At 42.9% G+C, this 27153-nt stretch overlaps 2 protein-coding genes across 2 annotated transcripts in view; both read left to right on the top strand.

Moving 5' to 3' along the window:
* Positions 1–22806, top strand: sv2ca (synaptic vesicle glycoprotein 2Ca). Its single transcript, XM_076731565.1, has 12 exons — positions 1–724; positions 10521–10701; positions 11607–11758; positions 16414–16547; positions 17045–17134; positions 17600–17710; positions 17789–17877; positions 18269–18433; positions 18530–18663; positions 18779–18985; positions 19233–19392; positions 19527–22806. The coding sequence occupies exons 1-12, from the start codon at positions 127–129 to the stop codon at positions 19708–19710; spliced, it is 2205 nt and encodes a 734-aa protein (XP_076587680.1). The 5' UTR covers positions 1–126; the 3' UTR covers positions 19711–22806.
* A 1192-nt stretch (positions 22807–23998) lies between these two features.
* Positions 23999–27153, top strand: part of iqgap2 (IQ motif containing GTPase activating protein 2) — a 30065-nt gene continuing 26910 nt past the window's right edge. Inside the window, exon 1 of the mRNA XM_076731453.1 lies at positions 23999–24283. Coding sequence (XP_076587568.1) covers positions 24238–24283 — 46 coding nt within the window. The 5' untranslated portion in view covers positions 23999–24237. The remainder of the gene's footprint in view (positions 24284–27153) is intronic.

Here is a 27153-nt window from a genome sequence, read left to right as displayed (position 1 = left end):
TCTCCAGACCCACTGATCTCACCATTCCTGAAATTCCCCCGCCAGCTTACACTCACCCCTCTTGCCCCTCTTCCCTCTTTCTTATACTTCTAAGAACCCCTGTGAAGACCTACCAGTGGAGCCACAATGGAGGACACTTACAATAACAGGACTTCCCTGGCTAAGGGGGCCAAGGACATGGTCAAGGAGGCCAAGCGGCATGCAGCAAAGAAAGTCAACAAGGCGATGGACCGCGCCACAGATGAGTACTCATCCCACCGCAACTACAGCCGATTCCAGGATGAAGAGGACGAAGATGAGGATTTCTACCGGAACCCCCCGAGGCAGGACGGAGAAAGCTACCATGACAATGAAGAGGGTTCCAGTGATGCCACAGAGGGCCACGATGATGAGGATGAGATCTACGAGGGCGAGTACCAGGGCATCCCCTCGGCAGGAAATAAGAAGCATAAGGAGGGCCAGGTGGCGCTGGGGCAACCGATGTCAGACGCCACAAGGGACCGTAAGGGGCTGGAGGAGGAGAGGCAGGCTGATGAGGAGGAGCTGGCGCAACAATATGAGCTGATCATCCAGGAGTGTGGCCACGGGAGGTTCCAGTGGCAGCTCTTCCTGGTGCTCGGGCTGGCGCTCATGTCAGACGGGGTGGAAGTGTTTGTGGTGGGCTTCGTTCTGCCCAGTGCAGAGACAGACATGTGTGTGCCCAACTCCAGCTCGGGATGGCTAGGTAAGAGTCCCTGCGTTTGTTTGACTGTTGGTGAGGAAATTATGCAGTTCCTTCAATATTAATCAAGCTGTGTCAATTTTTCATGATACTAAATTGTGTTTACTCAGGTTTTTTATCTTGCCTTGATTATAGACCTTTCATTCTGTCATTGATTGCTTTGTTGGACAATAATATGTGCTCAAACACTTCAGCATTGCAATATTACAATGCAACTTCGGTATGTAATCATTCTAAGGGCCTAAAAGTCAAGCCCTCTGCTGCACAACATTTTTCATACCCTTCCCTCACAAGTTTAAAAGCTCTGTGGAACTGACAGACTGAATCAATGGAGTAACCCTAGTCAATGGTCCCCATGCTATGAAAATGTCACATAATCTTTATTTCCAATGCAACAACCTGATCATTTTCTAATCTGTATCATGGATATTTAAGCAGGGTGAATGGCACCAAAAGCTTGCAAACAGCATCCTTGTGAAGAAGTACTTCTTCTGGTAGTCAGGTCACCTGCACTTGGTTGTAAAGGTGCAATTGTGAGACGCTCAACATTTGGGTATGCCATACGTGCATTTGTAGTTCGGACTCAAATCAAACCAGATGACACACAAGTATTCTCCATTTAGTTATTTTCCCAGCATAAAATGCTATGTGTTCAAATCATGGTTCTAATTAGTTTGTAGTGTCCACAAAACGAAGAGCCACACTACTTTCTGTGGAATATTGTTCGTCTTAAAAGAAAAGATTAGTTCTGCATGTTTGTACTATATGTATGACACTTTATCCTAGTTGTGTATCACATGGATGAAGGGTTTCGGTCCACTGGTCTCCGTGTCAGGATTAAGAGGGTAGCTAGTATTCCCTGTGTGCTCTGTGTGTTGAGCCAGGAGTCCCAGAAGTCCCAATGGCTGCAGGTGTATAATCCATCACCACAGAGCCGACAGAGGGCTGACTCACTGTGTCAGTGCCAGAGTGGTGAGGACATTAATTCAGGCACACAGACCGAACTACTAACTGCCACAGTGAGACATGACAATACGTCTACTCCACCACAACATCTGATGCGAAGTTGATACAGCCGGGGCTTTTTGAGACTGAAGGTTGTGACTGAAAGTTTGGATTATGATCAGTGAAAGTGTAAAATAAGAAATTCAAAGACCCTGTCATATATAAAGTATCTTGTAATCATACATTTACCTATCATACTTCTGATTATACACATTTGTTAATTCCACATAACAAAAATTAAATAATGAATGCTTCATTGCATCTTAGTGACACTAAATGCATAGATTTCTCAGCTTGGAAGTATATGTCATACGTACTGTATTCAGTAAACATGATAAAAAGCGTGTTGATATATGTCTGTATGGGGTTGTTACTGTTAAATCCTGACAAGATGTTGTGTTGGGTGCACCTTCATTTTTCTGTCTCTTTCCAAGTATCCATGTAAACTCTTTTCTGCTTCTCTATCCAAGCAGAGTCCTGCAGGCATTCATGCTCTATGCTCTGCTTCTTCTTGTTCGTGACTCCATCCCTCACCCCCTGTCCCTCCCTCTCACCCATTCTGTATGTGCCTCTCCTTTCTTCTCCCACCCTCCCCCATTCTCTTCTCCTTTCTCCTACTGATTGCCCCGAGGCTCCTCCCTGTTGAGGTGAACATGATTGGTGTGTATGTGTGTGTGTGTGTTTGTTTGTGTACATGTCTGAGCATTGCCTACATGATTACTATGACCTTGTTGGTATCCATTTGGAGTTTTCCAGAGTAATTACACTTAATTACAGCAAACAAAATGGAGTGACTTGATGTTTTAAAGATGCCATGGCAATATTTGATTACTGTGAGGTCCAGAAATAAACAACAACCAGTTAAATCGGTGGGTGAATTTGATTGGGGTTGTCTCATTTTTCATGTATATATAACCTTTATTAAGAAAAGCAGTTCTTCAGAGTTCATATTTTGTAGTGACAGCCTCACAATAAGATGTCCTCTTCATGGTGATCTGGTGGTAGCAATAGAGAATAGCTATCAGGCGACACAGGGGCGAGACCACATGCCAGCGCACTGACCTGGCTACAGTTTTGGCAGAGGTGCCTGCAGCTTGGTTGTATGTTCATTTTACCACAATGGCAGGATTAGCATGTGGGAAACCAGTGAGGGATCTTGTCCTCGTTACCGCTGCACCAGTGACTCATACTGGTGGGTTGGCACTACAGAAAGGGTTGTGATCTTGGAAGGGAGATTTTTGCACCTGCTTTGCACCCTCCTGGTGACACACTTCAGTGCATTTCCATCCACTTAAGTAATCACATTACAGTCAACTTTCTGCTGCATAAAGAGACATGACTTTTGGAATTGGGAAATAAGATTCAAGAAAGCTGATTTCCCCTGCTAGATTATGTAAGAAAAAGATGGTTTCTTAGTCACTTAGTATACATGTAACCGCTTTTCTAAATGGCTTTTTATGTGTGAGCAGGGGCATGACGAAGACTTCAGACAAAAGTACTGTATCTCTGTGACAGTAGACCAATTGGATAAAAGGAAAGATCGTCCTGATTAAGAGTGAAACTAATACAAAGTAACTTGTAGAAATCTATAAGAAGGCTTCCACAGTTGAAATTTTGACTATTTCTGAAAGACTTAGACTCATTTGTATTGTGAAGAAAAGCTGTTTGTTCTCACTACAGAGACATATCTCAATGCATATTGTATCACTATATATATCTATATATGAATCACAGTTAAAGACAGTAACACTTCAAAATAAGGTCAAGGATAGAGAAAAAATCTGATTACTGACCTTCCCATGTAGAAGTTTTACAGTTCTCAGAGTAACCTGGTTTCTTGTGTCTTGTGTGCATGGACAGCAATTCCAAGTGTTTCAGAGGAGGCTGTCGACATGGCCAGCGATGGAGAAGCACAAATAGCTTTCAAATAAATCAAAAGTTCAAAAACAGAATTGAACAAAGAGCAGAAGAAATTCTTTATTTTATTGGAAATTTCAAGTCACACTGAAAATGTTTGAATTGCATAGTTCTGAAAATTGCCATTTGGTGTTTGGTTTGTTCCACCTGAGCTGGACTCCTATCATAGTTTCATTGTGCAGCTCCATTAACCACATAAGAGGCAGAGACAGAAGCAAGCTGCACGGACTGAGCTGAGCATAATGGGATAATGCAGTATGAAAAAACGCAAAGGCCTGAATAGGATGGATGAGCAAAATGCTGATTAGATTACAGAATTCAGTTTGGTCCTACCAGTATCACGATCTTGCAGGAATCTTTAATGCTATACGGGAATGAAGGACAGGGAGTTGGGGTAGGAGGGGAGTCATGTTGCTCGTGCTTTATGAGAGTGGACGATGTGGTACAGAAGCAGGAGGGAATACAAGCGCCATGAGATGCAATATGTGTGATGAACAGAGGAGAGGAGAAGAGGAGGGACAGCTTTGAAGCAGAGAGATTGCCAAGTTAGAGAGGAGTAATGGGGAGAGAGGTGTGGGTGGATGGGAGCAAAGAGGTGGCAGATTGGTGGTATTCACTACACCAACAATGTGAGGGAGAGGCCCAGCTATCATCTCAGACACAACAGACAATGGGAACGCATCACCCTATCATTACTTTTTTGTTCTCTTAGGCTGTCTTCTCCCTGCTGAGACTCCCTTCATTTCTCCCTCTGACTCTGTCAACTTGGCTCTCCTCATTTTCATTTAACATCCACCACTCTCTCTCTGCCACGATACCTCCCCTCCTCTCTTTTTTCGACTCCTCCTCTTCTTCTTTTCATCCTTACTTCCCTGTCTTCTGATCTCTTGTACCTTTGTCTTTGTTGGGCTTCTTTGTGTCCCAGCTTCACTCCCTGTTTCCTCTCAAGCTCCGTCTCTACTGCTCTTCTCCCTCTTTGTCTCCTTTCTTTTTTCCATCATTGCCCCTCTTTCTCCCTGTCTGCATGAGCCAGCTGGCAGGCTGTGTGGGGCCGTGTGGTCCAGGGGCAGCTGAGCATGGCTAAACTGCAGTAAGATCGCAGCGTCACTGCAGAGATTACACCACTTGAGTAGTGCAGCTCCACATTGTGTGGGAGAATGTGTGTGTGTGTGTGTGTGTGTGTGTGTGTGTGTATGGGAGAGGGAGGTGGGAGTGTGTGACGGGACTGAGTGTGTGTGCGTTTCTGCGTGCATATGGACCAAACCTGCTGCCACCAGCAATATCAGCCAGAAGTAAACCATGTCTAACTGCTCGCTCTTATCAGGGGTTCATAGCATCACTACATTTCATGCAAATTATTCACAGTCTTTAATGTAATGAAGGTTGTATCATTACTGACGCTGAGTGAGTCATTTTAAACCCTGCACTCGAAGCCCTACAATAGGTTACTTTCATATAGATTCCATTGAAATCCTGCCCCCACTGATATGACTTAAACATGACAAAGAGCTTCAATCTCTTTTTCTGCGGAGGTGGCAGAAGACGGAGGCATGAATCCGATCAAACTGACACGATGTAGTACAAATGTGATTACACGCTGCTCAGTGTAAAGGAGCTGATGACAGTGGAGCAAAGAGGAAACTAAGGCAAATAAATGAGAGGGGAGCACCGAGGAGAAGAGATGAAGTGAAGAGGGGAGAAAAAGGAGGACAAAATGAAGGAGGGAAATGAGAAGCGAGCCAAGAAATTGGAAAGCAATAGGAGAGGACACAAGCTGAGAGAGAGAGAAATGGAGGAAAGGCTGGGAAGAGAGGCACAAAAGGGGAGGAGAGCTGAGCGAAGTGGAGAGGAGATAAAATGAGATCAAAGTAGCAATGAAGAGATCGAAAGGAAGAGAGAAACGGAGAGAAGGAGCAGAACTGGGAGAGGTTTGGCGACGCTGCAGCCCGCACCAGGCGCGCTGTTGTATGATAGTATCATCATTATGAATAAAACAGGACGGGTGTTTTGCGCAGCGCTGTAACAGTTTGCACCACTAAGAGTGAAGAGCATCAAAGCATGAAATCAGAGAAGAGGTCGTGATGCAGCTCAGCGCTCCCACGGCTCTCAGGGGGCTCCTCGGGATGTGACAGGACAGAAAACACTGCACCAGGGCCTTCCCTTTCCTCCCCTCTTCCCTCTCACTCTCTCAGCCTATCTGTCAATTAGTGAACTCTCCTCCCTCATTACCCTCTTCTCTCTTTTGTCACCCCCCAATCCCACCCCCGTTGCTTTTGCTCTTTCTTCTGCTGCTCACATATTTCACTTGCTTGCATTTGTGCTCTCTCCCGTATGCATTTTCATTTTTTATCTTCCCTCGTTCATCTCGTCCCCCTGTGGCTAGTTTAGCCGCACCAAAACAGATTAAATGTATTGGTAATGTTTTAATCTGCGGTTTAGTTTTACTCTGGTCCTGTGTGCATGTGTGTGAGTGTGCGTGTGTGTGATTGTTGTGGCGTTTTACACCACATCTCAGCCTAAAACACCAACTCCATGGGATTTGTCTCCTGTTTAGAGTGCGCCTGTGATTTTGCTGAATATTAACCATTCCTGGAGACATGTTTTGACATCTCAGCGGAGTGTCATGGGCCAAATCCTTTCGCTTCTGCCTGAGAGGTCTCCTGACACACTGTCATTTTCTGATGGTGCTCAGAGTCTACAAGGGTCATCAAGTCCAAATGCACTGCTGGGTTTCACACTATACGGTGAAACGTCTGTGCCAGTTGCCATCCATTCAGGGATTTTTGCTTCTAATGTGTCTTATGAGTGCTTCAGAAAATGTAAAATTCTCCTGTTTAAAGAACCAAGACTACATTTCATCCCTCTGCAGTTTCAGATTCACATTTTTGGTCTTTAAATAAGGCTGGTCTGAGCTGAAGTCTATCGATTGTGTTCTTCCTCGTCTGCAGGCCTGAGAGAGGACCTACATTTATAGCCATACTAAATCAATGACAGCGCAGTACTGGGGGATAACACTCAGGGAAGAGGTCTCATTAATCAGAATACTCTGGCTGAAGCTCTTGTGGTCCAACCTCCAATCTAATCATTTCCAATGTGTTCAGTATTGACTGACTGACGGTAGTCTGAGCATCAGTCTAATGAACTATTGAAACATTTCATGTACGTAACATCGTGAAGGTGATTACCGAACAGAACGGACTTATGGTATGGTCATTGTCCACTGGGCGCACAGAGGAAATAATGACACAAGATGTGCACTTTTTGCAACTATGCTAATTAAGATGAGAGGAAACTCTTACATAACAACAACCCAGCAAAGACCCAACACATGTTATCCTTTTATTTAAAAAAAAAACAAGCGTATCATTCACAAGACAACCTTCAAAACATTGCACCGTGAGTTTAATTCATAGGCAGACACTGTATCTCAATTCAAAGCCTAACCTAGAACAGCAGATTTACTCAGAACTCAACGTTGACATATTCCACCATAACTCTTACATGTCTGTTACCATAAAAAAAACATAGAAAATCCTATACAGGCTTCATTTCATGCTTCAAATGTTAATGTGTAAATGAGAAATACAAGCACTCCCTGGGGCTCCCGCATGTCAATGCTCAGCCTGTGTCAAAAAAATGTCCGTAAAGTTAAAGTCTATGTGTTCGCTACGTGCAGTGATAGCTGTCATTTGTAAATGTTCATCCATGTTTCTGTCTTTCTGTAACAACAGATTTTGAGGAGATCAGATTTAAACAGGCACACAAAGAAAAACTTTTTCACAATCCAATGAAAGATGCATGTGAGGAATCTCAAATTCTGCTTTTTGAATTAAAAATAAAAAGTGAAAACTCACATGCTGAGCAGGATGCTGCCTAGTGGTTTGGTGCAATTTGCCTATAATGTGCAACAATGTTAAGACCATGATCTCTGAAAAAACTAAGACATTGTGTTATACTCCCATTAAAAAGGGAAATATGCTCATAGTGTAATACGAAACCCAGCTGCGAACTACAATCAGCATTTAGATAAGAAAAAAGTTTGTGAAATTAACCTAATTTAGACGCGTCTCATCAGTGCGTCAGTGTGTCTTTCTCTGTGTGAGCGTTCCCGTGAAACAATTCTTCATCCTAAGATTTTGCAGTGGTGCAGTCACGACTTGGTTTGAGTCTAAAAGCTACAGAAAATGGGACTGTATCACTCTGACATCGCACTGAGAGTGTGACTCATGATCAGATCACAAAGAAATGCCTCATGGGACAAAAAGACACAAGATTCTGTTGAAATATGAACCATAATTTTCTGACATGGCAGTTTAATGCCACGATAACTACTTATTGTTCTTTGGTGGATGATTCAGACCTCGTAATGCGAAGGGATGTCTGTGCTATTTTTGAATTACGTGACGCCACAGTACCCCACCACACCTCTGTGGGCACTGCTGACATCATGCTCAGAGATACCGAGCAACAAGTCGGATGGAACATCAATAAATTCATTACATAATGGACTGTCCTGTGAGGGCTGTACTCATCAATCAACAGTTTTATTGCCCTTTCTTTTTTTTTTTTTGAAGGTCATTAATCTAGCAGGAATCAGAGCTTCTTTCTTTGTCTGTTTTGTGCCTGTATCTCTAAAAACCCCAACCAAAAAAACAGCTTATTGTTTATATGGAAAGTTGAGTGCAGATGCTAAATGAAAAGGCCTCTGGATGTTTGGGTGCATGACAATTAAATGGGAGGCCAGTGGGTGTTTGCCTGGGCACCCTATATCTTGCCTCTCCTTAATGAAGCAAGTATGAACTGTGCATAGACTGAAGACTTCAGTTAAATTTAGAATTGAATTTATAGCACCTTCAGGCGAGTATCTAGATGGCTGCCAAATGTGACAGATAGCCTGGTTTTGACCCCTGAAGCGAGAGAGTCAAACAGATATCTGCTCCCAGCAGAGGAGAAGAGACCTGACTGCAGACATTACAGAAAGGAAATGCATCGTGTGATTATTGTAATGGGATGAAGAAAGTGTCCCTACGGCTGAGTCGTATCACTCCATGAATGCAACTTTCACATTCTCTTCTTTTTGTGTGGAATTAGAAATACAAACGTCCTCCCTAACCCTGGTTTATGTTTATGTGCCTGCGTACGGTATGTTTGGATATTGATGAATACAAAACATTAATGTAAAATCATTTCTAAATGAGGAAAAATGCAGTTGGAGTTCCTCTTTGCAGCTGACACTGTGTGTCCATGAAGGCCTTTAACCACACATACAATATGGACTAAAGCAGTAATAATAGGCTCCTCTCTCCAGAGCAGAATCATGATGATCAGTGAGGGAGATCAATGCTGTTTTGTTGGAGCATCGATCCCATTTGTGATGAGAGAGATTAAAAGAGAGCGGCGGGCCCTTTTGTAAAGTCACCCTGCATTACTGTTCACATTTGTCTCCTCATTGACCAGAACCTGTTTTCAGTCTATTACACACTGTATTTACTTATCAGCGCTGGAGTCCACCGGGGCCGAGGGGTTTCCAAAGGGGTGCCACATTCATTGTCACCAGTCAGTGCTCCGATTTTTAAAATCCAGTCAGAGTTGGAGAAATACGATAGCTTTAATTTGAAAAACTACACATGCAGCACTCCTTTTCTCAGTTTATGTCCAATATGTGACTCAGGGAATGTGTGTGTGTGTGTGTGTGTGTGTGTGTGTGTGCATCTTGACTGATATTTGCACATGCAGAGCAGAAGTCTGTTTTTCCTTTTTTTAAAACGATATGATCACTTACATGTTTAACTTCTGATTCACTTACGAATGTTCAGCAATAATGGAGGCACAAGCTTAATGTCTTAATTTGACACTTCGCCATTTGCCAGCGCAAGCACATCTAGAGGACACGATTCCTAAAACACTTTTTGGCTGAGAGTCAGTGTTTGGTGGCTTTGACTATAGGGGGAGATATTTTCAAAATGTCATTCCCTAAGTTAACTTCCACTTTAATGAGCGCTATATTTTTGCCAAATGGTGATATTATGAGAATGAAAAATGCACATTTAGCAGAGAGGGAAAGTGTATCCTCTGCTGATGTTAAAAATAGCTGCAGCTGAGACCTTTCTGGGAATCTGTCTAGTAGCTGCTGTAATCATGTTTATATTAACAATGGATCACATGAGTACTTGTATGTGTGTCACTCATACTGACAAACCCACAGATGTTTATCACCAAACTCTGCTGTTCCCCTCAGCTCTCTTATGGAGCTGTAGCATCTTATAGTTCATTGCTTTTGGTTTAAGGCCGTAACTTTGCTGTTCTGGTTCACCACCCTCATAGCACTGTTTTCAGCAAAGCTCTACTGTACGCTGTCTGCTCAACCCCAAACAGCAAAGAGACAAAGTTAGCAGCTAGGTGGTGAAAACAGTTCACACAATTAGCAGCTAAACAGCCAGATATTTCCCTCCGGACTTACTGGAGACCACAGCAGAGCTAAAAAAGAGAGATTATTGCACTAAAATGCACCAGGTGGCCAGTAACTGCTGAATGTGTAAATAGGCAGCTGTTTGCTAAATTACTGATATCAGCTTTATTAGGCATTAATGTGTGAGTGTTATGTCTACAGCTTTTTTTTTTTTTGCTGCCCCCAGGTGGCCAAAAAATCTGTTGTTTCATGTTTAAAACATGTTCTGACAGAGCATGTGTAATTTTGTGAGCTAATCTATTAAATATGAAAAAGACTGTTAGAGGTGACTCATTTGTCTGAGGAACTCAGTAACTAATTTAGTCCTTTCCATAACATGCAAACATATGCACATGCAGAGATGTCAGGTGACATATTGTACAATAAGGCAAACAAAACTCAGACCTCTCCCTCTCTTTATTTTTCCAGGAAGTGTTGTTTACTTGGGGATGATGGTTGGAGCGTTCTTCTGGGGAGGGATGTCTGACAAAGTGGGCCGCAGGCAGTGCCTCCTCATTTGCATGTCCACGAACGGCTTCTTCGCCTTCCTGTCGTCTTTTGTTCAGGGATACGGCCTCTTCCTCCTTTGCCGTCTCGTCGCGGGCTTTGGGTAAGTCTGATAAAGTGGAGGTCATTGTAGGATCACTTTCAATGATTTGTGAAAAGTCAAGTCAGATGGTACACTATAGCACCTCAAAATCTGCTTCTTTGGCAATACATAGAAATATACATAAAATGTTAAAAAAAAAAAGGAAAAAAAAAGCTGAAAGCAATTTCCTTTAATGATTCCTTTAAGTCTGCTTCTCTCGCTCTGCTCTGCAGACAGTCTAACTCTTTTACCATAGAGGGTTTACTATACTACATCTGTCTGTAAAGTCTCCTTTCCAGCTGAATAAATGTAATTTTCTCCGGCTGCTGCAGTGCAGAGCAGTGAAAACTACACCCAGCCAGTGTCGAAGATGTTACAGCCATTGACATGCTCACCCCATAAATGAAACTTCGATATGAATTCTGGCAATCTTGCAATTTCTTAAAATAACCAGTGGAAGAAAATAAAAAGTCACCCTCTAACTACACAGAAACATGATGCTTGGATTTATTTTATCTTCCTCTTTGGCTGAGCAACTGCTCCTTTAAGAGCTAATTCAGTAATTGCATCTGCATCTCCCCAGAGACCTCTGGAGTAATTGAAAAGCCTGTCTAAACTGATGCAACCTGTGCCTCTGATTCATGGCGAACTGGCACTCAGGGTTTTTTTTTATAACATGTCTAAAAATGCTTAGTTGTGCACATTTATTTTTTTGCTTCCTTTGTCTCCCTTGTAATATTATCAATGAATTTCCAGGTTACTCTGTCCTAATGGAAGACAATCACTGATCACAAGTCATCAACTGAGGAATTAACACAAAGCCTGCAAATCATGAATACAACTATGTGAAAGATGTAAAACATGAGGTTTAGTAAAGTTCAGTTACTCAGTTCTACTAATTTTCCCATTCTCTTTGCTTCTTGCAGGATAGGAGGTGCTGTGCCCATCGTCTTCTCCTTCTTTGCAGAGGTGTTGTCCAGGGAGAAAAGAGGAGAGCACCTCAGCTGGTTGTGTATGTTCTGGATGATTGGGGAGATCTATGCATCTGCTATGGCCTGGGCCATCATACCACACTATGGTGAGTTCATCAGGTAGAAAATATTATAACACAAACCCATCTGGGCTTGCTAGTCTTTGGGTTGTGCTTCATAATGAAGGTAAAATACCAATTGTGAGTTGCAGAATAAGTTATATCTAACAAAAGCCTTAAAGGAATTAAATTTAGCAACACTGATGGGAAGCTTGGCAATGTGACTTTGTGCTAAGCTCCTGACCACAGGTTACAAAACTGTAAGGCTTCCCCTGTGGCTGCGGGCTGAGGTGCTAGTTTTCTCTGCCATGAGAATCAATCACTTAATAGGTCTGAGTGGCTGCAGGCTGCGAGAGGCAGAGGTTAAGAGATTAACGTACGCATATAGATACCACAGAGCAGCATGCTGAAGGGGTGAGGGAGGGCCTGTGGGAGAGGAAAAAAAGTGATTTATGACAATCCTGTGATAGATATCGGCTGCACTCATCATGAAAAGAAACAACAAGCAGGGAATGAGCTTTCTCTCTCTCTCCCCTCCATGTTCTTTTCACCTCTCCTCGGCTTTTTAAACCCGCTCTGCCTTCCTTTTACCGCCTCCCCTCTCCTCCTGTTTTGTACTCTCCCCATCTCTCGGTCTAACTCTGTCCTTCCTTTTATTACCTCTCCTCTCTCTCCAGTCTCTGTCTCCGCAGAGTGTTCTTCTTGATCAAGCATAATTAGGTTTTTCTCCTTGCTCTAATAGGACAAAGCTACAGCTAGAGGTGATTTATGGCCAGACCATGCTTTAGCCAACCTGTGACGTCAGTGAGAGGGAGACAGTGTGTGTGTGTGTGTGTGTGTGTGTGTGTGTGTTGCTGGAAGTGGCATGGATGATGTTTTACTGGGCTGCAGCCACATACAGGTCTTCTTCAAGGCGAATTGAAGGCAATAACATCTGACATTGTAAGAGGTCATTTGGGTTAACACACGCACACAGACGTACACACACAGGAAGGCACATGAGAACACACACATATCATGGAGTTTCTGAGAAAGCAGGCGCACACACACACACATGCACAAATGCACGCACTGCTGTAGATCCGCTCGCATGTACAGAAGCACACTGATGAAGGGCTCACAAAACCCTCTGAAACCAGAACGAGTCTTCATGAGGAAACTCTGCTGTCAGATCTGCTGATATCGTATTGAAGGGATGGTAGTGGCCTTACTTTGCTCTTATTCTCTCTGACACTCACTACCACTCTGCTCCTCTTTCTCCGGGAGGGAACGACGTGTCTTGCATACATACTCCAGCGCTCACCAGTAGTTTTTATGTTTTCCCTAAAGTACTGCAGTGCCTGCAACCAACGGTGCTGTGATGTGTGGGCAAAAACGCCTCCTACAGAGATACCTTTATGTCTTTGAAAGAAGATATAAAGGTATCAGGTTATGATACAAGTGCCTGAACTCTGGTGTTAAATACGTCATTATCACTTTCATTTATCTTCTCCACTCACTGGCGCCTAATGTCTCCCAAAAGCCCCCTGCCAGGCTCACAGCTGGGGCCCTGAAGGAGGTCTGCTCGGCACAGATCCTCATCACACTGACAGCAGAGTTTGAGGAGTTTACTGGCTGCCAAGCAAGCCCACCACTGGGGTAACCTCATTAGACACTGCTCTGATCTACAGATTAAAGATTAAGTACCCCCCAATGAAATTCACATCGTTGTCAATTACTTTTTACTCCTTCACTTGTACTATTTGAACAGCATTAAAGCACTGAAAGGCTTTAATTAAACCTCCAAAATTTTTTTTCGAAACAAAAATCTATCTATCTATCTATCTATCTATCTCCCTCTCTCTCTCTCTCTCTCTCCCTCTCTCTCTCTCTCTCTCTCTCTCTCTCTCTCTCTCTCCCTCTCTCTGTCTGTCTGCTACATCCAGGCCTGGGAGTCGTGTAGTACTGCTGACTCAGTCATCCATAGATTTAGTCAATTATGTACATAATCCCTGTAATGAGATTTCCAATGGCATGGGTGAAACACTAACCCTGAGGGGCAGGAAGCCACACCACATTTCTATGGAAAAGGCAATCACTGCTGAACAACTCTCTCACTCTCGCTCTCTCTCACTCCAGACGTACACACACAGAAAGACAGGGAAATAAATAAAGGGGTTCAGAGAAAACAGGAATCCACACAGACGAGACGCTGTCTACGAAAGCCATTACCCCTCCTGCCCGACAAAGGACACCAAGAGAGTGAAACCCAATCGTACACTCATTGCACATGTGTATTGTCTCACATATAAGATTGTTAGCACTGAAGCTAAACTTTAAAGCAGCCAGTGGAAACACTGAATGCATTCTGTTAATCCTGCACATTGTATCGTGTTCAGTGCATCAAATAATGCGCTGCTGGCAAATATAAAGACAGAGTTCTAAACATTTTTTGTGTTTTTTTCTTCACTGATTTCTGCTTTCTTCATCTCTTTTGGGATGCATTTCTACCACTTACGACAGACGCCCACCTCTCTTAGAAAATAGTTGTTTTTAGCAGTTGATATGCATTGCTTTCAGAGCCGGATTTTAATATGCTGTGAGATTAATTCCAAGCAGCCTTTTTCTGGCATAACCATTAGTGTTAACCCCCTCCCCACCCCCTGACTCCCCTCCTACGCCTGTGGATGGATAATGGCGCTCTTCCCTTTGGAGCAGCATCTCCATGAGGCACGATCTGTCGACAAACGTGGGAGGTCACGACTGACATGGCAACCCCTTTCTGTGCTTCCTCCCAAAAATTCTAAAAAATAAATGAAATCCGTGAGAGCATAAATGTATAACTACAGTGTGCTGAACATTTGCAGTTGCATCCTGGCTGGTTCTGGCATTACTGTATATATTCTTAAGTTCTTCTCTGGTTCACCATCACTAGCACACAATAAACTCCTGCATATGAAAAAGCAATGCACCAAATAATTCCACATTTAGAGAGAATCAACATTCTTCTGTAAACTTAAATTACCATGCTACTCTTTTAATCTAAGTCTTTTTCTTATTTCTAATAAAATGTCTTAATGTAGTCATCCCTTTTCTCTGCTGAATGGACAATTATTTTGTAAAAACACTTAAAAGTAAGTGCTGCCTTGCTCTAACCCGTTCAAAAGGAATAGGAAAATGTATGATGAATAATTTTGTGTGTATACTCGTGTGTGTACGGTATGTGTGTGTAGGGGTACGGCATCATGGCATTATGTTAGCTGTGTCACTGTCGTCTGCATATAGTAATTCATCTTAATAATTTCTCTGCTTTTTCCCTGTCAATACCAGTTTTTTTGTGAATTTGTGTGTGAGTGTGCATTCCCCGCCTTTGTGAGAGTGTGTATTTGTCTGCGTGTGTGTGTATATGAGTGTGTGCATGTTACAATGATTAATGAGCCTGGGAGAGTGCCTGTGGGCTGAGATCAGGTGCAACAAGATTTAACTTAGCAGAAAACACTCAATTCCTTTCCTACACATTCAATTAACCCGTCCCTGTGCACTTCTCTCAGCTCCCTCTGCAGAGCCATTCATCTCTGAGCTTACACATCACGCTGCTCCGGCTGCAGAGTGCTCTCATTTAAATGCCGTCTTTTATTTGCAGCCCCTTTTTATTCGCAGTACGAGACTCACACATAACATTTAGAGTCATCCTCTCAGATCAAGTGGCCCGGTCTCCCCTCTGATAAGGACAGCATCTACACTACATCTAATATTATTAAGTCACTGCATCCTCAAAGCATCGTTTGAGACTTATTAAGTAATCATATTTGCTTTTATTATGCCCCTGTGAGCTGGAGATTGGCTAAATAGCCACCTGCTGGCTTCAAATGGTGCATTGAGCATTAGTGTATAATTCATCAACTAGACACATTGTGAATTGTGGTCTGGTCCAAGAACCGAGTGGTTATGGGCAGAAAGATTCACTTCAAAGGTTTGGTTTGCAGAGGAAAACAAAGGGGTTGCTATATGGAACATTTCAAGGAATAAGGGTTTAAGTCTGTATATTAACTCAGAATGATAAATAATATGAACAGGTAGGAAGTGGTGGCAAAATATGATAAATACCAGTTTGCAGTTTTTGTGATCTTAAGAAATGTCAGCACTTTGATTTGTGGGTGACAATACGCCAAACACGGACAAGCTGCAACACCATATTGGCTTCCAGCATAATGTGACCAGTTGCCGCAGCATTTGCAATGGTTTCTTAGAACCTGAAGATTTGTTTCTGGCAGGAGCAGATCCAGTTTACGTTACCTGCCCAACACCACACTGCAAACAGGCAAAGTTAGTGACTAGCTGATGAACATAGTGAAGCATTAAGCAATTAAACAGCCATGTATTACCCACAGGGGTTAACATTTAGCAAAAAATGGAGCTTGAAGGCGGCAGTATGCTAACAAGTTCATCACAACAACCTCATACAGTGATAATATGTCAGAGTTATATTTACAGTCTGTTCCACTGCCCCCAAGTGGCCAAAAAAGTCAGCTACAGTAACGCTGCTTAAAGTGAACATCAGGTTTGTTTCACTAGACAGTTATACTGCTTTACAAAGGTACACACCACTTGCAAGAAAATGTAGATTTTCATCAAGTATTTAAATGCGTTCACTTCCTTTTCTGCCATGTCATCCGTCTGTATCAGATCTGACTGTCACTCGTGTTGTATGCCACCGTTTACAGGCTGGAGTTTCAGCATGGGTTCAGCGTACCAGTTTCACAGCTGGAGAGTGTTTGTGGTCGTCTGTGCCCTGCCCTGTGTTTGTGCTGTGGTGGCACTTACCTTCATGCCTGAAAGTCCCAGGTTCTACCTTGAGGTAATGGCACTTCCCCTAATTATCACAGCTCATAAATATTCACACTGAAACGGTTTCTCTGAGTCACCATGCTGCCTCATGGTGCTGTGTCATCGGCACCAACTGTCCTCTCTTATCAGTTTTACATTCAGCATCTCTAGAATGATACATCAGGCAAATTGAGAGTACTTGGACATTTCCCAGCAGATGTTTAATCAGAACAAACAGTGTGAGTCATCCGAAATTCTCGGAGGAGGACTTATACGTGTCTACAAAACAGAGGCCTGGAGATGCGTGACAGTAGGTTTGCTGTTGCGGGATAATTACCCTTTGAAGTGAAATGAGTCGCTGTGTTGTGACTCTCATCATTTTGGCCCATCTTTGAGAAATCAAAGGAATGTTTTCATGTACAGTATACGTGATTTTGGATGCGAGACTGTTGCTGTCCCTGAGTAAGTGAGACTGGTGCTGATCCCATGAATTTATCTCGTCCTCTTTTTTTCTCCCCCTCCTGTCAGGTGGGGAAGCATGATGAAGCCTGGATGATCCTCAAACAGATCCACGACACCAACATGAGAGCGCGTGGGCAGCCGGAGAAAGTCTTCACCGTGAGTGTTTGTTTCTGCTGTGCGCTGTCTTGGCTGGGTTTCCTGATGCTTAAGGAAGCAAAGAGGCTTATATCCTGCCACCGCTGGGACAGGTTTTAACGCTTTCACCAGGCAGGATCACATCTGAATTATGAAGGTTCTGAAAGCTGTTTTGTGTCATTCAGGCTTATTTGCGGTGTGAGCTGCACTTTGGGAAAGCCTCTTAGTCAACACGTTTCTTGAATTGATCATGGACGGTATCACGCACCGTTAACATTCAGTGTTTTGATTCTGATTTGATTTTTATTACAGTTATCATTTCAATCAAATCTAATGGAAAACATTCATATGAGTAACATCCATAATACTGCTTTTGTAATCACAGTGATGTCAAAAAATAAGTATTGAATGCAGCCTGAATGTACAGCACTACACCTGTTATATTAAACGGTAATCATCTTTTTACTTTTTTGACTGATTTTCCAGGTGAACAGGATCAAGATCCCCAAACAGCTGGATGAACTGGTGGAAATGGAGTCAGAGTCTGGCAACCCAGTTTCAAAGTTTTTCTTTAGGATAAAGGCTGAAATCCATGGGGTAAATATTATGCCGCTCATTTCTGCTCATTTCTCTTTTGGTCATATGATATATAATAAGTCTCTTGTCTCCCTTTAGATCTATCTGAATCTCATGAAATGCTTCAACTATCCTATGCGAGAAAACATGACGCGGCTCGCCATAGTGTGGTTCACGCTGTCGTTCGGGTGAGCTCCTTTCTGATGTCATTTGTGTCACGGAAAAACCAGACAAGTCTTATTTCTCTGGTCAGATAATAACACTGGACAGTCGGGCTCGCGGCCACATTGTGTTTCTGTGGTCTTGTTCTCTCTGCTGCGCGGAAGCTGCACGGTCTTGAAATCAATCATAGTCTGTGGATCAATACTGGTCCACTGGTGTCTCAGTGGGAGCAGGGAGTGAAAGAAAAAGCACCCTGAAAACACACTTTAAAATCAAACAGGCACCACAAGTGTCTCCTGGTCCTCTACTGTGTCTGTCTGCCTCTTCTTGTGTCTTACTGCATTTTTAAACATTATTATTTCCATTATTACATTATTTCCTGACTCACATCCTATCACTGTATCCCTCTGGTTGCAGGTACTATGGCCTGTCAGTCTGGTTCCCTGATGTGATCAAACACCTTCAGGCAGATGAATATGCCTCCAAAGTGAAGATCCACAGCAATGAACGCACTGAAGACTTCACCTTTAACTTCACTCTGGAGAACCAGATTCACAAAAATAGCCTCTTCATCAATGACCGGTAGGACAAGTCAGTTTACCAGTAGGATTATTGGATGCAGAATCACTTGGATTACTATGAATTATTATTATTAACTGTTACACTGTGCGTCTTCAGATTCATCAGTATGAAGCTGAAGTCTGTCACCTTCATTGACTCCACCTTTCGCAACTGCTACTTTGACGATGTGACATCGGTGGGCTCCTTCTTCCGGAACTGTACTTTCATCGATGCTTTCTTCTTCAACACAGGTGAGATAATGGGATTAAAGACTCTTACTATGACATGAATACACAGATAAACCGCTGAGCTTTGTGTCACACTGCAGTTTGTTTGGTTCCGGTTTTTTTTGGTTTTTTTTTCCAGACATCGATGAATCCAAGTTGATAGATGGCACAGAAGTGATCAACAGCACGTTCACCCACAACAAGACGGGGTGCCAGATGACGTTTGATGATGATTACAGTGCCTATTGGGTTTACTTCATCAACTTCCTGGGGACCCTGGCTGTTCTGCCCGGCAACATTGTGTCCGCCCTTCTTATGGACAAAATTGGCCGTTTGTCCATGTTAGGTAAGAATGGAAGGTAACAGTGTGGTTTGTGTGTGTTTGTGTGTGTGTGTGCACTTGAGTGATTGGTTTTCACATTGACAGCAGGATGCCAAGATGATTCACGCTATGGATGTGGCACCCGTCGTTGAGTACAAGAAGACATTTTGATGAGGCTCTGTGATTTAGTTGAATGTTAGTGGACTGAATGTCACTTGCTCTAACTCTTGCTCCTTCACTCTTGCCGTGTGTGCGTTTGTATGGCCATCAGGAGGCTCCATGGTCCTTTCAGGCATCAGCTGTTTCTTCTTGTGGTTCGGCACCAGTGAGTCCATGATGATTTTCATGTTGTGCCTTTACAACGGCCTGAGCATCTCTGCCTGGAACTCCCTGGATGTGGTCACCACTGAGTCATTCCCGACTGTCAGGAGGTGAGCGGACAAATGACAGATGAGTACATCCTGTGTACGACTGTTAATGGACAGACATGCATACACACAGAGGGGATTCAGCCACCTTTAACGTCCTTTTCTCTCTTCTCTACTCCTGGTTTTGCTCTCCTCAGAGGAACAGGCTTTGGGTTCTGCAATGCTCTGTGTAAGCTGGCTGCAGTGTTGGGGAACCTGATTTTTGGTTCTCTTGTTGGCATCACAAAGGCCATCCCCATCCTCATGGCCTCATCTGTGCTCGTCGGGGGAGGCCTGGTTGGACTCCGGTTGCCTGACACCAGGGCGAATGTCCTCATGTAACACCAGCTTGGTGTTCATCAGCTGGGATGCAACCTGGATGAAACCCGGGTGGATCCGAGAGGAGGCCCAGGGAGTGTTGAGCAAGGAGTGCAAATGGCTTGGTTCACACATATCTTAACACTATTAATCACATTTTGCTAATGTAGTGTAGGTAAAGCTGGATAGTAACCACCTTTTGCCAGCGCGTTTGACTTTTATCTTACAAATCAAAACCATTAGATTCCTCATTAGTCAACGATAAGCTAGGCCATTCTGTGAATGTATTGGTGGGAAACTTCACATGACAGAGCTGAGAGTTTGCACTGACTGCTTCAGTGACTGCTTGCACCTTCGAGCTGCAGCCGTAGCCTTGTGCAGAGTCACTGCATGGCTAAATCTCAAAGCCTTTAATATTGATACAGTCTTATTAAGACAAGCCAGATGGGGAGAAAAGTGACAAACAAGCTATAATGAGCACAGCCAACCTGCTGTGTGACAACGTAGGGAATAGATGATCAGACAGAGCGGTCACACGACACAGCTGTATGACAGCTGGCTCGCCCACAGGACCCACGTACACATGACATGTTGTAGACAGCGTGCAGAAAGTCAGCACACACTAATATATACAAAGCCACACACAGATGTAGTTTGTGTGCAAGTACATGTTTTAAATAGGCCGACACTCACATAAAATTACAGTTTTTTTTTCCACACTGTGCACTTGCACCGTACTGTACACACAAAACTGCATAGGCTCAGACATCTGCAACTCATGGACACCAAGCCCTTTGCATTACCTACCCAACCAAGAATCAAAAAGGCCATATTGAAAAACTGTTGAAAAATTGTTTCCCTGTCCCAATAATTGTATGGTATGTCGATAGGAGACTGCTAATTATATTTTCTGTTGTGTTATTATGGAAGTTGGAATGATGAATTATTCATTTTATCCAAATGTTCCCTTTCCTTGTGTTGTGTTGTTGTACAAAGGCTCTCTGATGAGCTCTCCTTCGGGTTTCGCTTTGTGTTGGATTTTGCTTGTGGCAGTGACGTCGATAACGACATGTCATGCTGCTTCCTTTTAAAAATACTGAATGGCCTTTTTTAAATGTGCCTCTCCTTAACTGGAGCAGTCTGCCCGTAGTCATGTGGTGTTGGTCGTAAGGAACAGGGCGTAAACACATACAGTAAAATATTCATGGCATTTTCGTGTATATATGTGAAATATGTGGCCCAGATAGTATTTTATTAGGGTGTGAATCGGTTTTGTTCTCATCTCTTTTGTTTTACATCCCTGTTTTGATAAAAGTTATTTTTGTGACCCTCTTCTTCTCCTGATTAAAAATAATCTGTTTGTTACTTTAAGTAACAAAGAATCATAATAAGATCAAATGGTGTAAATTACCATGCATGAATAGGAAGTTATAATATAAATAACTACCTCTTTATGAGGGCTAATCGGTGCCACCCACGATGAAAATGTTTCCTAGGAGGAAACTTTCTGGCTTTATATCTTAATCATTTGGGGAAATTTCAGCTCAAATTATGTTAACATATTATATTCATTACATTTAAAGATGTGAAGCAAAAGATGATAAATTTGAGCTCTGTCATTGGTTGTGACTTAGCAATATTTTTCTGTAAAATGTTATTTTGCCATAACCTCACACTTGAAAACATGACCTACCTTGTAATAGTTATTATGTATCTTGTCTTTCAACATTGGAACCTCAATGCGTACTGCTAAAGATAATGATAATAAGATCGCGTTGCTATTTTCAAAGTGTTAGAATACCTCTAAATTAAAATCGATGTTGACATTTTTCAGATATATGTAACATAACACTTCAGTTGCTCTCATCCTGGTTTAATTTGTGCCTGTGGATTGTATTTTCTGTGGCTAACAGCCAGCGTCCTCCTGCTTTTCTCTGTGTTTGTGGTGTCTGTGATTGCAGCGTAGAGGTAGTTTGCCCTTGCACTGCAGCTGGCTCTCTTAAGGCTACTCCAAAAAACAAAAACCCCACAGGCTTCCAGAGCGGTACCATACATGTGCATCCATTTCTATAGACCCAACTTTTTCTCAGATTTTGTAAAATCAGTTGGAAATATATAATGAAGTGTGCTGCTATTGTGCAACAGATATTTTTTCACCATATGATTTCACTATTTTTAAAGCAAAAATATTACATATGTATTCAAAATAAATGCACTGATAAGAAAATAAGGACTTTCACCCAGTGTCAACCCAACGCTGCTGACGGTTGTCAGCTGCAGGAATAACAGGAGGATTGATCCACATGGTTCTGGATGCGTTCAGTGGCAGATCTACCTGCTGTGTTATATTGGGGAGAAATGATATTACCTGTCGTGTTTGAGGTATTTTTGGTATTGCTTAAATGTACTGTATTTATGTGTGTGTGCGTGTGTATGTATACGGGAGAGTACTGTATGTGTGTGTGGATGCATGAGTGTAAATAATGTACATTTCAAAGCTGATATCTGTGGACTTTTGGGTTATATGTGTATAAGCTCCTTGATCAACTTATGTGTCCCCTGCTTTGTCCGAGCGAGTCCATCTGCTGTATCAATGTTGTAAACCTCAGTGTGTCCTTGGCTTTAAGCCCCTTTTCACCTGCTACTCTCTGTGTGTGCGTTTGTTTGTGTGTGTGTGTGTGTGTGTGTGTGTGTGTGTGTGTGTGTGTGTGTGTGTGTGTGTGTGTGTGTGCTCAAACTTGCATGTCTGTAAGAAAGCTTATGTTCCTTTCGTGCTGAATTTTGTGTTCTTATTGTAAATTCTTCTGGCAGAAAATGATGGCAATATTCTGATTTTGTTGGGGAAAAATGTGAATGTATCACTCTTGTAAGTTCTGTTCAGCCATTTAATGGAGGTAATCAAATGTGTGTGGAGAACAAGTTGTGAAAATTATTGTGAAGGGCCTGTCAGTCATAGGATGACTGAGCTGTATGTTACCAGGTCCCTAAGTGTGAAAATATATGAAGAAATATTTGCCAAATGATGCTCTGTGAATAATGTTAGAAACTGGAAAGGCAGGGATCGGAGAACGTGCTGCTTTTGAACATATACAGTAAACATTAAAAGTCATGTTCTCTAGCAAATTATGTTGTGCTTTTATTTCACAGCCCTTACCTCAAACTCAGACTAAAATTAATCTCCATACTCTATAATACATTACTGGACTTACTGATAGACATTTGGCACCGAGAGTGGGTCCAAATTTTACATTATTTTCTGACAAACACAAAATCTTGGGGTGAAATTGTGCAGACACACACTTGCAGTGTCAACTTTCCCTTCTGTCAAGTGACTTAGTTGGCACTTGAACAGCAAATAAGACACTTAAATAAATAAGCTTCTGTGTACTTTAGAAAGTAAACATACAAAATAAACTTTATTAGTTGAGTTTATGTGTTAAGCTGAACTAAAAAAGTCTGCAGTGTAATGAAAAGTGTAATATATGAGGCTGTAAAATAAAATATTGCTGCAGTAAATCTTTCTGGAGGTTATAATGTTCAGATTTTGTTGAAACGGTTATGGAGAACATTATGGACATTTTGGAGGCAGTAGGTGTAATTGCGCTGTTGAAATATATTTTGCTATACTGAGAACTGTTTCTGTTTAGTCTACCTGAAAATAAACGAGGTTGAAAACATTAGAAACACCTCTTAGTACAACAGGTAGTTGAATTCAGGGGCATGCAGATAGACGCTTACAGTGAGGTCGTGTTCATAATCGCGAAGTAATGCTGCCACCTAGTGGATGAATTTAGGTATTGAAATGATTAACTGACTACAAAAGATGCTGAGACACTGTGGATTCAATGATGCATTTGGATGTTAAAAAAATCAACAAAGTTTGTTTTGACATCAAGAATATTTTTTTATATACAATGATAATTTGATTTATTGATTAAAATCAGAGATCAGCTTTTCTTTTTCTGTCTGTGTACATATTCCCTAAAAACTAATACATTAAAAGTTAATGGGAACTTCATTCATGTCACATTTGGTTTCACATACAGCAAATTTTTGAAAAAAAGTAAAATAAAATAGAAACTAAAAATGAGCTCAAATGGAACAAAACTGAGCCGGAAAATAATGTTATAGTACACTTGAACTACGTGAGTGCGGTGTAGAGGCGGTGTGACGGTATTTCTCCCAGCGGCCGTGAATGCAACACGAGCCAACTTTTGACCAGCAGGTGGTGCAAGGTGTCCTGTCCTGTCAATCATTTCACCTCAAAGCGTAGTGGGGTGAAGATAACGCACACACGCGCGCGCGCGCGCGCAGTTCGTCAGGAGTGAAGCCAAAGGAGCGCACATCATGGGGATTGTCTGCCGCATGTCACAGTTGGCGCTTTCATGAAACTTTTGGAGACCGCTGAGCCCCATTGTCGACCCTGAACTCCAGTCAGCCGCGGTGGTCACTTTATTGCTGTCAGAATATCCGCTGAGACGCAGCACGTTGCTGGTTGTTTTACTCGCAGGCTGAAGTTATTTCCCGTTCAAGCGGAGGAAACGACGCAAGATGCACCATGAAGAAACCGCCACTTTACAAAAGCCACGATATGGAAGTAAGTCATTCGTCTTTTAGCGCTTTTTAAGGCGTCTCAGCCTTAACTCCAGGCTTTGCTTGGTGGTGAGGGACTTACGATGAGGACAAGCTACAGTCAAACTGCATCTCAGGGATGTTTGATGAGCAACAGGTGGCTCAGCAGCACCTGGCTCTGTGGGCACCTGCAGAAGGTGTGGCAGTCCCTGACCATACGGCAGAAATAGAAATGAAATGAGGTCTGAAGAGGACGAGAGCGAACAAACTGTCCCTGAAAGACGTTTATCGGTCAGTTGCTCGCAGCCTGGATGTTGAATTAAAGCTGCACAGTCAGTAAGTTCAGGGTCCAGCCTGCAGATGTTGGGGCTGGGGGCCGCACAGTCCCCTGAACAGTGATTCAGGGTCTTTTAACTTGTGCTTTTACTTTAAAGTGCAGCTGCACCTCAGTGGTTTTCATCTGTTGGTTTAATGTCAGCCTGTCTACACATAAGGCATTTTCTCACAGGTTAACCATTAACTTGGGGTTTTGCTGCTGTTGGGAAATCTGTAACTGGCTCCATGAGTGTGTCAGGATTGTAACTGAGCTAACTGATATAAAAACCCACCTGAAGTCTGCAAAATACTCCAGCGGGTCAGAGGTTACTTCAAGTATCTTGTCACTGACCAGCATCTGTGGGCAAAGTGCAGTTTGAGTGATAACACCAATCAATTATGTCATCAATGCAGTCTTTCTGCCTCTGACTTAGCCCTTTGAATTTCATCGACCGTCTCCTTCTAGTTCTGCGCACAGGCCACTTTTGCTGTGTTCATAGATGTTTTGCTGCCGTGGATTCAAAACAGGAGTGCAAATAATGAGTAGTCTGTTGCAAACACTGTGAGGTCAGCTTGTCTCAGGAACCAGAAAGCTGTCTTTAATATGCTGACCTTGTCACTGTGTGGAGCTGGCCACACTGTGAGGTTGGAGCTGCGAGTGCTGTGGAACCAAAGCAAAGTCATCCCTCGGAATTAATGTCAGTGAATGTCAGACTAAACTCAGTTAATGGATTTGCCTGTGAAATGGACCAACCCACATGCAAAGTGGCCATGATTTGTGGTTCGCCTTTGGACCTTTGTTAGAACAACCCTGCAGCTAAACAAAGGCATGAGTCATAATCACAGAGCCCGTAACTCAGGTCCGATGATCCTGTGACACACAAAAGCAACAAACCCATCCTGAGGGTTAAATATAACGCTCGGTGCAGGAGTGCAGACGGGCTCTTCCAGGAAGTGTGTGAGTGAGTCAGTGTAGGTAGAGTGCAACGGCTGCGCTGAGGTTACTCTGACTCTGAGGCGAGCGTTCGTACATGTTTGCATCTGTGTCAGCTGCACAGATGGGCACTGATCTGTGGCTGGACGGCTGGACGCTGTGCACGTGAGGGTTTTGGGGCTTTTTCGCCTACAAGGCTCTACACCTCATTCTGTGTTTGTAAGTGTTTGGCCTGTGTCAGCTCTCACATGTGACTATTTTATGTCAAGCCTCTACTGAGACCCAGCAAACGGATGTCTGTGCAGGTGGCTGATGAATAGACTGAGCTGAACAGAGAGTGCTTGAGAAGTTTAAGAGATTCAGGCCAGCCCCATTAGAAAGTACTTTAATGTCCTCATGGGGGAAATTGTCTTGGACTCCTCAGTGTAGCTCCAAATAAAAGGAACAATTTACAGACGGAAAATGTTAAAAATACATTACAGCATCCAGTAAGAATTACAGATGTACCGGTGCGATGAGCTGGAGGATCATAGTACAGTAAACATCATTTCTGGAGGTTATCTTAAAGTGTCCGTGGTGTGAAAGGAGCCATATTTTGCCCTCCTCCTGCGCATTGAGATTAGATTGTTTAGGCTAATCAATTAACAGGATTAGCCTGTTTCACTTGGCATCAGTACAAGTAGTAACAGTCATGTGACCCATGGACAGAAGTGAACTCTGCTGTGTGTCTTCCATCTCAGCTGATGTGCTACAGCCTAATGAAGAAGAGACAAACCATACAAACCATGTGAAGCCTCGGCCTGCACTCAGACCCACGGTCCAGGCGGAGAAAGCTCTGTTCTTAAACTGAGCCCCCGCGTCTGAGATCCCTCCACTCAGCCAGAAATAAAGAGATGTGACTGGATTAGAGCGGGTAAAGACGCGTTGGGGGGGAGGAGATCTCATTAAGCTGCAGGTAAAGGTCAGCTCTCAGCAGAAGTCACTCTTCAGTCGGGCTGCTTTGACATGACCGCTCCATCTCCCTCGAACAAGGGTCCGAACAAGGGCAAGCCCAGCTTCCCAGCACTCGAGCTCCAAACAGTCAAAATAAACACTTTGGCAAAAGTTATCCGCCTCAGAGTTTGTGATCTGTACAGTCCTTCATGTGCGTGTGATAAGATGAATAAGAGTAAGTTCAGATCAATGAAGCTTCGACGCTGAAGTTGGAAATCCACCTGCTGTTCGTTACCTCTGCCGTTCGAACAAAGCGTCAGCAAAGTAACTTTCTATTTACCGTTTCATGGTAAAACCGTTTTATGGTGAAGAGATTCTTTGCAGTCAGTGACGATAAAATGCTGAATCAGATTGTGGAAGAACATCAGGTTCCGTGTCGTTGTGATTGACTAATGCAGGTAACCTCTGATCGGAGCAACATTAGCATTAGCATGTTTCGACCTTCTGTTTCTGTGCCCAAATTAATGAAAATTAATGGAGCTTTGGAGCACATGAACATACTTTCTGTGATATATTGAAATTGTTTACGTTTGACATAAATAAATATCAGTTATATGTTTAACTGTAGTCACGTGTAATCAAGAGAAGAGCAAAGCAAACTAGTTGGGGATGAAAAGCAGTGATGTGATTTTGACTCTGCTGACCTTTTCCAG

The sequence above is a fragment of the Chaetodon auriga genome, chromosome 5, assembly GCF_051107435.1.
Source record: "Chaetodon auriga isolate fChaAug3 chromosome 5, fChaAug3.hap1, whole genome shotgun sequence".
Taxonomy (NCBI): Eukaryota; Metazoa; Chordata; class Actinopteri; order Chaetodontiformes; family Chaetodontidae; genus Chaetodon; species Chaetodon auriga.
Note: the sequence above shows the minus strand (reverse complement) of the source record. Positions and strands in the feature narration are given on the sequence as shown.

Excerpts from the sequence above, each read along its gene's own strand:
- sv2ca (XM_076731565.1), top strand. The coding sequence starts at position 127 with ATGGAGGACACTTACAATAACAGGACTTCCCTGGCTAAGGGGGCCAAG. Across the intron at positions 725-10,520 it reads CTCCAGCTCGGGATGGCTAG|GAAGTGTTGTTTACTTGGGG; the intron begins GTAAGAGTCCCT and ends TTATTTTTCCAG. Across the intron at positions 10,702-11,606 it reads CGTCTCGTCGCGGGCTTTGG|GATAGGAGGTGCTGTGCCCA; the intron begins GTAAGTCTGATA and ends TGCTTCTTGCAG.